General features: G+C 35.7%; 1 protein-coding gene across 1 annotated transcript in view; it reads left to right on the forward strand.

The window, feature by feature from the left end:
* Positions 1-13382, forward strand: part of CACNA2D3 (calcium voltage-gated channel auxiliary subunit alpha2delta 3) — a 2619084-nt gene that overhangs the window by 1382384 nt on the left and 1223318 nt on the right. The window contains exons 16-17 of the mRNA XM_044078472.1: positions 2016-2109; positions 12222-12317. Coding sequence (XP_043934407.1) covers positions 2016-2109; positions 12222-12317 — 190 coding nt within the window. The remainder of the gene's footprint in view (positions 1-2015; positions 2110-12221; positions 12318-13382) is intronic.

Raw genomic sequence — 13382 nt, forward strand, 5'->3', positions numbered from 1 at the left:
TCAGTACAATCTGGAACTGCTGTTAAACATTCTTTGTGAAGAATTCCTGCATAACCCCATCTATCCTTGATGTTCAGATTTTCCCCACTCAGTTAATATGATGATCCTACAAATTATCTCTAATGGACATAAACATCTGTAACTCAGAAACTCATCATCTAAACATACATTTCTGTACTCAGCATCCTTATAGACCAAAGAGAACTCAAAGCCACCAAGAATTTCAAAGATTTTCAGCCTAAACATTACAAAACCATTTCATGTTTGTTTATGGGTTTTTGTTGACAGCAGAAAATAATTAGGATATACAGCTGATACCATGCTAAGACTCTATATCCAACTAGTACTGCAGTATATTCTCAGATATATGAATTAGTGTTATAGTTATTCAGAACCACTCAAAGTAACAATATAATAAAAGCCATATTAGGCAGATTGCATGCATATTTAGGGCAAATGAAGCAACTCCTGCAAGACAGAGGAAAGAAAATGCCCATCATTGTACTAAACATTTCCAGATGGCTCATTGTTCATTTTAAAATCTTTACAAAACTTGTGAAAAATGAGATTTGCCTGTCAACATCAACATGAACTACTGAAACTCTACTGCCATATCTAGGATGACAGTGCATACTACTAATACTACAAATGTTGCATTGCATACTTACCAAACATTGTACAAGTATAGTAATTGAGTTCTTTGTACTGTATCCTAAAATAACCTTCTGCAAAATAAATGAAAAAAATATCCCCACTGCTGTATTTCAATTGTCTTATAAAAAAGATTTCTTTCTTGTAGTTACATCCTTCAGTAAATTCTTTCAGTAACATACTAACTTACATTTGCATGAATTGCACATTCTGTGTGTGTGTTCAATCTTTTTTATTTAGATTAATCACTTTTCTACATCATATTTGATAAATATTGTATTCTGCAGCCACCAGTTATTCATATTTAGACATTAAGACAATTCTTGTCCTGAAATGTATATTTTTTGAAGTGTTTATTTCATAAAAAGTGGTAGATTTTTGTGAATTCTCTTTCCCTGATGGGACTGCTCCATGAGATTGCAGAGTAAAAAGTTTAAAATCTCCTATGTGGAGAGAGTGTGCTTAGGGTCAAACCATGACTGACTCTCATGCGTGGGGGTGGGGTTGTCTCCTATATAGCTCACTAAATGTGATCACCTCCAGGACCACAGTTACATCAAGGGAAAGGGGCACTTTTGTTTAAATGTCACTTTGACTAAATGTGACATAGTGCAAATTATAGTTTACTTGCTTCAGAAAACCGACATTTATGTATGACCAAATGCATGGCTTATTATGGTTGCCTGAAATGCACATTTGTTAAATTAGATCACTGTGTTTGGGGTATGATTCTTCTCACAAGATGCGGCAGTCTTGGAATTAATAAATATGGAGGAATACAAAGGCAGAAGTGTTTTACTTGTGGATGTTAAGAGGCTTGCTCTTCAATGAAACACAACTGCCTTCGAAACAAATTAATCACTTTTTCTATATCAGCTTGCTTTCTAAGGAATGAAAGGCTGGTGAAGTAATAGGGAGCCAGATGTTTCACTACCTGTTTGTCATGCATATAATTTGATACAGATTTTTGTTAAATGTTCTCCACAGAAAAAAGTGTTTAGATTTGTTTACTTTTAGTAAAACAAACTTTGAGCAGAGTATCACTTTTTATTTAAGCATTATATGTCACAGTAAGAATCTTATTAACAGCACTGAAAACAACCTCATCTATCCATATTTATTGAGAGCAGTCAACAGCTCCACTAGATGACTGTAAAGAATGTATTGATAAATTTTGAAACAGCATTTAAATATGATTCCATACACAGAAATTATGAAAATACATTGTTAATATTTAAAACAGAAATTCAGTAATACACAAGCTATTGACTATTTATTGATTTCCTTGTATAGGAAATATGGTGTCTATAAAGACTCAGAAGATATTTTAAAAAAACTGATATATACTTAATTTACTCACACAGGTGACAAAGAGCTAATTCAAGAGGTTTTATTTGATGCAGTGGTCACTGCACCAATAGAAGCATATTGGACGAGTTTAGCACTGAACAAATCAGAGTAAGTCTTCTTTTAAATAAAGTCTGTTTTATTTGTATTTGTTTTATTGTAAGTTAAGAGAAATAATATGTACATACTAAAAATAATATTATAATACACAAAGCATGCTGACTGCACTCCAAAACTGAGAAAATGACAAGCTTGCTATGTACCTCACTGATTTCTTTGAGGTGCATAACAAGTTTTGTTATGCATTGCTTTCAGCTGGCATGTTCTACTCTCATGCTATAGCATACAAAATTATCATCTCAGAATATTGCTGAGAAGCTAAACAGTTTTGACGGCTGCAAAACACAACTTGTCCCGGTCCCCTTCAATAAACACATCACACCAAATAACATTTGACAACGTTTATTAAAACTTCCATAACATAGCTTTGTTCACCAACTATATTATTTACAACTGAACATAATATCATTGATTCTAAGCACAGTATAAACATCCTTGTAATATTAATCAGGGCAGAGTACCTGCTCACCCTGACCCAGTAAGCAGCGTCCATACCTCGCTCGCTTACTTTATGACGTGCCATCCTTGTAATGCTAATCAGGGCAGCATACCTACTCACCCTGCTCAGTAAGCAGGATCCATACCTCTGCTTGCTTACTTTACTTATGAAGCAGCGTCCCAGTCTCACTTCATACACCATTCATTGAATTATCTTCAACCAAATAGCAGCATCCTTACCACAGCTTACTCATCCATTCAGCAAGCTCCCTCCAGCTGCTGATTTTCCTTTCCCTAGCTCCTTGAAATGAACATCCATACACCAGAGGGGGAACAGAAGAGGGAAAGCATGTCGGTCTTCTCTGCCTACCCCAACTGGTAAACCCCAATCCCCAACAAACAAAGGGAGGGTGGGAGGGTAGCAAGTTCACGCCAAAATGTGATTGCTTACCAGCTACACTTGTCTAAACCTCTTAAGTCCCTCCCTACCCTTATCTCATTTCCTCCCAATCCTCCCTTCACTTAACCCTTTCACTACCCCAACTCACTTACCACCCACTAACATCCATCTAACCCCTCATGAAGATGTCCTGGGACAACTTGGTCTGTTGCCAAACTTCATTTACTGCCACACAGAAAGAGAGGGAAGGAAAGGCTTCACAACTTTTGAAGCTGTTAGAAAAAGATACCTGTAGCTTCTGGCTATTGTCTTGTTAGGAGAATCAGTAAACCCTACAAAAGACAAAACTGGCATTTAGTCTTCACACCCTGTAAAACTGCTAGTAGTGCTAAATGTTCCATAGCTTTCAAAGCAACAAAACACTTTGCACTCCTACATCTATTTTTTTCTGAAACTAGTAACTGTGATAAGGTCTCTCCTATCATAACAAATGTTTTCACTCTTTACATGGAAGTTGATATTTAGCGGTTCACCATTTCTCCCAATTTGACTTTCTCGACACTGTTATTTTGAACTGATAGCAAGTTTTTAATAACTGGAAACTGAATCATAATCCACTGAGTTAAAAATGGGAGTTTAAAGCTATGTTGAATTATTATACAAAGAGCAAACCGAACAGTTTTACAAGGTATCAAGTCTAAACACCAGTTTTGTGTTCTGTAGGGCTTTACTGATTCCCCTAATAAGAGTCTAGCAGATGATATGGGATTATATGAATGGAAGCAACTATATATACTCTTTTGTATAGATTGCTGTTGCAGTAGTCATAACCATTGGGACTTATTTTACAGAAGACCTGGTGTCCAACCTGACTTCCACAACAATGCAGCCCTCCCTCTAGGAGGACATCCATTTCTCTGGGATGTAATCACTTGTGCAGTATGAATGAAATATTTGCCAGTGATGTATTTAGATCTTTCTTGCCACAGTATGACTCACACCATATTGTTGCTAATCATCACCTGCCCACTAATTTGGCGTGTTAATGAAGATGTTACTGATAAGTACCCTAATGAAAAAACTTTGTTTCTAAAATATGTTTTCAAAGAATGGTGCTTTCCTTCTTGGCTACTGCTGTTAAAATTCTTGTTAAGACACTTCTCATTGTTTCTTCTTTAAAAGAACATTTATTAAAATGATTTAAAACAAAAAACAAAATAAAAGCTACAACCTAACCATTTGAAAGTTAGCGTTGTAACGCAAAAGAGAGAGATGAGTGCTTTCGGTTTGTCAACCTTCTTCAGATTTGCTTAACATTTGCAGCTACTTCTATTTATATTCATGCTGCTTACTTAGAGTCATCCCCCACAACCAATGGGAGTCTATATGCTAATTCTTGATGTACTTGTGATCCAATCCGATGTTCTGGTTCTTATTTCTTGGAAGCCAATTACATTCTTCCATGCAAATAAGTTTTAATAAATCTACCAATGTTTATTCATTCTTTTCTCTCACTTAATTTGCTATTCTTTTTCTTTTGCTCCAATAGCTTGTGTGTATCCTATTGCAAGATGCAGGCTCCACCTTTTTATGTCATGTTCTTATTTGCCTTTTGTAAAAACTAATCATTCTCCCTGCATAGCATTTTTCATGTACTTCGCCTCTATATTGGAGGCGTCTGTCTGCCTGTAACAGAGCTACAACCTCTTCTCTTTCACGGGTTGTCTTCATTAGGTAAACCACAAGTACAGTGGCTTTCTCCTTTGTTTTAAAACATAGGATCAAACGCTTTCTTGTAAATGCTGTTACTTCCATGTCATCGGGGCTCTTTCAAACTGATAGCACTTACTTAACTACATAAATGCACTTGCTAACTCACATCATAAATCAAAAACTTTTTTTATTTTGTGTCTTGCTTCTTAATATCAAGTCTCTTTCTGACTATGAGCGCTTGCTTATATTCGAAGATGTACTGCTGTTTCCTGTTATTCTATCCAACTTTTACTTTGTACAGAGCTCTTTACTCAGTCTTATTAAGAAGCTATCCTAATTGTTTTTTAATGTTATGTAATCCATTGGTTGGCAAATTACACCACTTCTCCTTTTTCTCCCATACTAATTCCAAACTCTCTACTGATTCAATGCCTTTTCTTTATTTGCTGACAAATTTCCGCTAACAAATGTCTTTGATCTCCATAACACATCATTTCTCATTTCTAATTGATGTAAATAATGGATGAACAACACTCTTTCTATTCCTTTAGCGCTCAAATTTCAATATTTTCCAGACTTCTACATGCACAATGAACTTGATTTCAATTTATTTATAGTTTGGGGTTTACTCTCCTTCCATCATAATGTTCAAACCAGGGCTAGAACCCTGAACCCTTTGTTTAAGGGTCTAATGCTCTACCGACTGAGCTACATTGGTAGATGCATAGTTCAACTCCCTCTTAATTTTCTTTTCTTTCTAAACAAGCTTGAGGAGGACTATAACATATAGGCCAAAAAATAATAAGCAAACTACACTCTTTTTATTCCTTTGATGCTCTTGGTTTCAATGTTTTCCAAACTTCTTCTTGCACAGTAAACTTAAATTCAACTGTTTTCATTTATGGTTAGAGATTTCTTCTCCTTTCACCATGGTGCCCAGACTAGGAATCGAGCCCTGGAGCCTCTGGATAAGGGTCTAATGCTCAACTGACTGAGCTACATTGGCAGATGTATAATTCATTTCCCTCATAGTTTCCTCTCTTTTAAAACAGGTTTAAGCGGGACTATAGCATTTAGTCCGGGGAATTGGTTGGATCGTAAATTAATTATCCATTGCAACTCAATTTCTTCTGTTGTATTTACTATATCACCTCCTCTTTTCATAGGCTTAATCTGTGCCATAACCATAAATCTAAAGTTATGCTCTGGATTTTCTTTAATATGTACATAAAGAGCATTAGTCTCTATTTTATTATGAATGTCCCGTATATGTCTTAATACTCGTTCTTTGAATTTTCTATTAGTCATACCTATATAGAATGCTTTACATACCATGCAACTTGCTAAATAGATCACATTCTCACTGTTAAAAGTTGCTCTTTCTTGAAAGATGTAAACCTTATTTGTCATTGGATGCTGAAACCTATCTGTGCTCATAATGTACTGACATGCTTTGCATTTTCCACATTTGAATGTTCCTGTTGGCATAGATACATTCTTTGCCTCTTGCCTATCTATGTCACATAGGAGCCTCTTTAAGTTCTTCTTATTTTTATAAGTATAACTAGGATTTTCTCCTACTATCTTTTATCTTCTGGTCCATTGTTAGTATAGGCCAGTATTTCTTAATAGTTTCTCTTATAATAACATTATCTGTACTGTACATCAAAGTACATCTTACTATTTCCTTTCTTCTGTTCAGCTCCTTTTCTTTGTTCTCTTTATCAATATTAGCTAAATAGTATGCTCTCCCTTTCTTCCTTCGGATATCTCTAAGCTTGTCTTCATCCATTTTTTTCTTCCTTATATCTTCTCACTGTAAAGTTGTTCATTAATCTTTGTATTTCTTCTCAAAATATATTATCACTGCTACACAATCTGGAGACCCTTTGCACCTGGTTGTCCTTAATATTTTTAAAAATATGGTCTGGATGCATGCTAGATCTATGTAAAAGATGTTTTTTCAAAATTTTTTTTCTGTACAGGGCTGTTTCCAATCCTTTGATCTCATCCATAATAATATTAACATCCAGAAATTCTATTTTCTTCCGTGACATTTTGATTTCAAACTTTAAGAAATCCGTTGTTGTTGTTAGAAATTGAATGAATTGCTGCAACAAACTTTCATGCCCTCTCCATATAAGAAGAATGTCATCAAGAAAGCGTCCATAGAATTGTATATGTTGTTGCCAGATATTATTTTCATCTTTGCTCCACTGGCATTCCCATTGGGCTAATACTATATTTGCATAACTATTGGCACATGGAGTGCCCATGGCTACTCCCCATTTCTATACCATTGTTATAGAAGCAGTCAGAAACTTTATACTAGCTAACCAACCAAATAAGGATGTGGAAAGTATATGTGGGCTACTAGAAATTATATTACAAAACAATGTATTTCTAAATGAGCATGAAGTCTATTGGCAATGCTGCTTCGGTAAGGTTTTCTTTTTTCAGAACCTGCTTGAAGGGTTCCTTTATCTGTCTTTGATGTCCTGTGCTGTTCTGCTGGCTTTTCTTATAACAGGTGTCAAATGACTGTCTTCTTTACCTCCCTGCCTTTACCTTGTAACCTGAGAGAGTTTATTTTATGCCATACACTGAGTCCCTTTCAAGAAGCTGAGTCCCTTTCAAGAAGCTGAGTGAGTGCCTCTGACTCTTTCTTCTTCACTTTTGCAATGGTTCCTGGGCATTACAGGAAAATACCAGTCCTTAAAGGAGAGGGGAAGCCCTCTACCTTCAACGTTTGGCCTTATAAGACACCTGAGCTTATCTAATGCTTCCCTGTAACATCCACTCTGTCAAGTGTAAGTGCTTACATGTCATATGTGTACTAATATTATTGTATTGGTTATCTGTAGAGCATGGGTCATAGATGAAGAAGGTCCTTTTTTCCTGGCACCAACTTGTTACCAAATATTAATAAATACATTTAAATAAATGCATAAATACATTCATACATAAATACATAATATACTTAAAAGTGAAATTGAATTGTTACTTTTCTGTCCTTTTATCTAAGACAGTATTTTTCATGGATCGCACTCTAGAGAGGGATAGCTAACCTGGTTTTGAGAACTGACAAGGTTCATATTACTGTTTAGTGTTTGAGAAATGTCAGGCTCTTCGTATTAGAGAGGTTTTATTAAAACTGAGATCATGGCAGAATGAAATGACCCATAGCAAATGCTCTGGCTATGATAAACTGTAATATTTTAGGTTTTCTTGAAACTACTAATTCAGCTGAGTTACAAGAACTATTACTGAGATTCATCCTTCCCATATTATATCCTGTCTTATGCTGATGTGTGCAGCTTCTTTAATAGCTGATTTAGCTGTCATCTATTTACACTAGGACTAAATTGTATTACATTACATGGTATGTAGGATATGTAGAACAGATATGCTGAGAATGGCCTAGTCACTAGGGAAACAGGACAGAGGCATCAAGAGACGCAAAGTATGTTGAAGATTTTTAGGAAGGACTTATTATCCATTCAGATTATTGTTAGACAAAGAATTATTCTTATTATTCATCCCTCAGTATCCCTTTCTAATGCTAGAAGTTTAAGAAACCAGCACAATGAAACCCAAATCTTATTATTTTGAAAAGATATTGATATGATGTCATCATTGGACATTTGTTCAGATAGGACAACGCATCTTTAATATTTCAAGAGCATCATCTTTAACATTTCTAGGACATATAGCCTCACAGTTTCCTTCTTAGCAAAAGAAGTAAAGGTGTCTTTCTTCATGTAAAAGAAACACTACTGTCCCTGACAGTTAATTATCAAAAGGCTTATTATTGCAGCGCCTTAATTCTAATCTAGTCCTAACATGCATCTCTGTGAAAAGAAAAATGCCTTTTTTTCATTTTAAGGGTTTTCTTAGAGGACTAAATACCAATAATTATGGGAGGCCTACATTTTCTATTCACTGACTTACACTTTTCAACCTCTTTGAGGTTATTGAAAACCACTTTATTGAAATATATTCTCAATAAAAAAAAAATACTAAGAGGTTAAGAGGCTACCTCTGGGTTGTAATGTACTGACTACTATCTTTGTGTACCCTTTTTTTAAAACACTGAGCAGTCTTCATCAAACAGTATGCAATTGCAAAGGGGTGGTATGCAAGCAACATGAATTATGGAGTAAAGGGTTTAGGAGAGGCACAGAGTTAGGGGGATAGTAGTGTGGACTAATTAATCCAGAGCTGGTACTGATATTCATGATTGCCCTACACATATATTACCAGATACACTGTACTTCTGCAACTATGGCAGTCATCAGTGTGTGTGTGTGTGTGTGTGTGTGTGTGTGTGTGTGTGTGTGTGTGTGTGTGTGTGTGTGTGTGTGTGTGTGTGTGTGTGTGTACATGGGTGCAGTGATGTACACTGACACATGGTAGACCTCAGACAGAAACAATGTGAGACAACTAAGCTGGATGGTGGTGTACAGACAGGGATACAACTGCGACTGATGCCCTCATTACCATAACATATTAATGAACTCTGCTGCAGGTTCGTAGCATATGCAGTGAATAGTTTTATGAATCAACCTATGCCATTTTCAGAGAGTAGCGATATAACCACTTTGTGGCTTCAGTGCACACTATTATATAGACTATTAGAAGTGATTGTTACAGAGATCGTGTTATTCTCTCCATGTGGCTGTAGAGCTTTTTACATCTGGTCCCAGGCACCATGTGCACCATGTAATAAATACATTATGTATGTGTAATCCTCGTTATCCATTGTTATTATAACGCCTACCACCCTAATCAGGTTTTTCAAATCTGTATTCAAGCAGAATGTACTATCCCCATGACATAAGTATAGCATAGTTTACTGAAACACTTTCAGTTTAGCATTTAACTATTAAATAAAAACATGTTTGGAATATTACTATTACTTTCAATCTAACGAGTTGAATTTAAGCAATCAGCAGTTTTAAAGGAATATAGCAGACTAAATTTGTTGCAGATATATGCACATTTTCTATCAGTAACAATCCTATGCACTTAAGGAAGTGTAGCAGAAGGCAGAAATCTCTGAATGAAAAGTCACTATCATCAAATAATTTAAAACAATCTAACAACTTTTTTCATACTAAGTTGAAATAGCAAAGATACAGATGAAACGCCTTCACTTCAAGTAGATGGACAGTGACAAAAAACATTTACTGAAACATCTGATTTTTTTATTTCCTCAGCTGAACAATCCCTGACTACACATGATAGCAGTATTTGGTGTCCTTCATTGTAGATAAAAAGTGAGAATGATTTGATATATTTTAATAAGATTAAATCTAATTCCTGCATAGTACACTTAATTTATAAAACACAGAACTCTAACTGCAGCCCAGGCTAGCCAAGTTCAGTTAGCAGCTCTGATACTTGATGGCACAGGCATTGACAATGAGAATGTCCATTCTGGAGGGAGAGGGATGGTGGTCCACTGGCTCATCCATCCCACTGCTCTAATGACAGAGTCTCAAATGGAAGTAGAGGTTCATCACAACACAAAGAACACATGCAGGTAGATGTATCAGAGATAATATCTCTAGCTAACATGTGGGTACATGTCTGTGTTGAGCGGGACATACGTAAACCTTGTAGTGAAAAGAGTGTTCATGTCACCTCCATGTGAGGGTTTTAGGCTACTCAAAATGCTCTCTTTGCCTTGATGCTAGCAGTGATCAAGCTCCATAATATATGCTTGTATGACAGCAAGCACGTACATATTGTCTATTCTACTACTGTATGGAGCTTTTTTCCCTGGGTCTCCACTGAAAATGGGCAGCTCTGCCCATTCGGATTTTTCCCGATTAACAAATGTAAAATAAAATAAATAAATGAATACTCCTACCTATTCTTTATCTTCCTAATAACATTGTTTAACTTACTAACTCTTAACTAATGCGTATTAAAATTTCTTCCTGTTGGACCTATTGTACACCATAATTTTTTTTATACCTAGAGAGTAATTATTTGTTCCACCAATGGAGATTACCTTAGCCATTTGGACAGAGAACATGTATATATCCTCAAGTCAAATTAAATTAGAGTAAAACTTATAAACTTCGTCTCTGGGCATTCAACTAAGAGTGCTATAGCTCAATGTCCGTTTTATATTTCAGGATTTATTATGGCATAATTGTCTCTTATCTTATTTTGATCTCTTTACTGCATTATCTGAAAAAGGGGTATAATACTGGAAATACTGCTGTATTATGATCTGAATTTCTGAAAGCAGAAGCAGCTTTCACCTTCATCACCTGCATCTCAACTACATATAATATCCCATACAAAATCTTAACCATTTTTTTGATTTATCTGTTTAACTATGTAAGATCATTGGATGACAAGATCATTTGCAACTCACCAGCACTGTCTAATTAAGTGACTTGCTCAGGGTCATAGTACAGGCAAATGGAAGTGGTAAGAATCAAACATGTAAATATACCCAGAAGCGCGAAATTTAAAATTGCGACTTCTACACTAAACATACCGCAGACAAAAACAAAACATACACCTCCCTTCACATAAACAAACATCTACCCTACATACAAGCAGGGGTACAAGCCCCCCTGCTTGCCCCCATGTGGGGGGCTGTGCCCCCCACACCACCTCTACTTAAATATACTAACTCTGAGGTCACACTACACAGACAAACACACAAAAACACCACCACACAAGCTACATTCCCCATGCACACACACATCTTACTAACAAAACACACAGACACATACTAAAACCCCTACCCAAAACCCGTAAAACACAAACACTTACCTACATCTCCAGCCACCCACTCACACACTGCAACACCAGAACCGCTAATTCAAAATCTCTGAACTTTGGGATTTTGAATTTCGTGCTACTGGGGTTTTGGTATTCAGCACTTTCGCCCTTCTGGTCTCAGGCTACTGAAATTCGGGATTTAAGTAGTTTGAGATTCTGAAGGGAACCCATTTGTGTGTATGCAGGTTAGTGTTACCAGCCAACCAGCATTGTTTCAAAGGTGGGGGAAACTGTAAAATCTGCAGAAAACCATCTCAGAAGAAGCAGAACATACAAACTCTACTAAGTAACTGCAACTAAACTGTCAGGCAGATATTAAATTTTGTTTTGGAGCCTACATAAATGATATTTTCACCAGATAAAGGTTGGCAAAATCCCTTTATAGTTATCATTCAAGTGAATGTTCTTTTAGGTTGCAGAGAACATTTTTCACGTACCTTAAAAAATGGATTTAGTTTTCAGATAGTTACAAGCCCTTCTTTTAATTATCACAATTTCCAGTTCTATGTCTGCTTTAAGGAAGAAGTAAACATTTATAAGACAAAAAAATATTTCATATGATGTTTGTATGGACACATTTTGCTTTTTTGTGGACTTTTATCTTTGGCAACTACTTGCATTTATAAAGATATGCATGTATATACCGTGCTTTGTAATTTCTGAAGAGTATAACCATGTCCATGCATGTCATAAAACAAAATTCGTACATGTTGCAGGTTCTAATTTTTTTTCCTTAATGTTTTAGAAATTCTGATAAGGGTGTTGAAGTTGCATTCCTTGGCACTCGAACAGGTCTGTCACGTATTAGCTTGTTTGTTGGAGCTGAACAATTGACAAACCAGTAAGTAATTTTAATATCTTTCGTATTTTTAGAGAAAAATATGGCAGAAACAGTTGTTTGTTATAAATCTTTTGAAACATACAGCAATTATACATCAATTATATTGTGTTTGTACATGATTACCAAAAGACATGTGTGCTATCATCACTATATGTAACTAGCCCAACCACTTAAATATAAACATTGTAATGTACAGGCTTCTATGACATAATTAGCAAAGTCTCCAAAGATCTGGCCAATGAAAATGTGTGATTATTCACTATGTTTATCATCATTGACATGCTTTTAGGAAAATAGTAATATTAACTTTACTGCATATGTTACACGTGCATCACATTATAAAATAATAAATTTTTTCTAAATTATACAGTTTCTATAACCATCATCATAGTTCTGTACTATTGCATTTTTCAAAATAAGTTAATAAATGAATAAAGAAAGTAACGATATGGGTGATTATTTGTTTGCATCACATAGACTGCCAAACACCCAAGCAGCGGTACATGTAATTATGTGCTATACCTTTTAAACTTCTAAATGCAAATTCCCCAGTAAGTGTCAGTGTCTCAGCTGCCAGAGTATTTACTTTTGATCCTAGGAAAGTCAGAAAGCTGTAGTTTCAATCCCCACATCAAGTGCTTGAAATCTTGTTCTTGTTCTGGCTTTACAATGAGACTTATAACATGTCCATCAGCATCAAACCCATTTTGTATTTTGCGTTGGGAATGCTACATCAGCAGTGACCATCACCTAGAGCCAAATTTTACACTTCAAGGGTGAACAGCCCTGCCACGATTATTGTTCTGTACTATATACATGTGTGCACTTATATCTCCAGCAAGTTTAGAGTGTTCAATACACCTTCTGCATGTATTTGGACTGTGGGAGGAAATTAGAACACCCAGAGGAAACCCATGCAAATGCAGAGAGAGTATACAGACTCTGCAGAGACCCCAGCTGAGATTTTGAACTGGAGAACTTCTTGCTGGCAACACTAAAATATTAATGTAAAATAATATCGAATTACATCATTGACAACTAAATTGTAAAAAAAGATCATATGCC

This window comes from Protopterus annectens, chromosome 7.part1 (assembly GCF_019279795.1).
Source record: "Protopterus annectens isolate FY-2018-M chromosome 7.part1, PAN1.0, whole genome shotgun sequence".
In the NCBI taxonomy this organism is placed as follows: Eukaryota; Metazoa; Chordata; order Ceratodontiformes; family Protopteridae; genus Protopterus; species Protopterus annectens.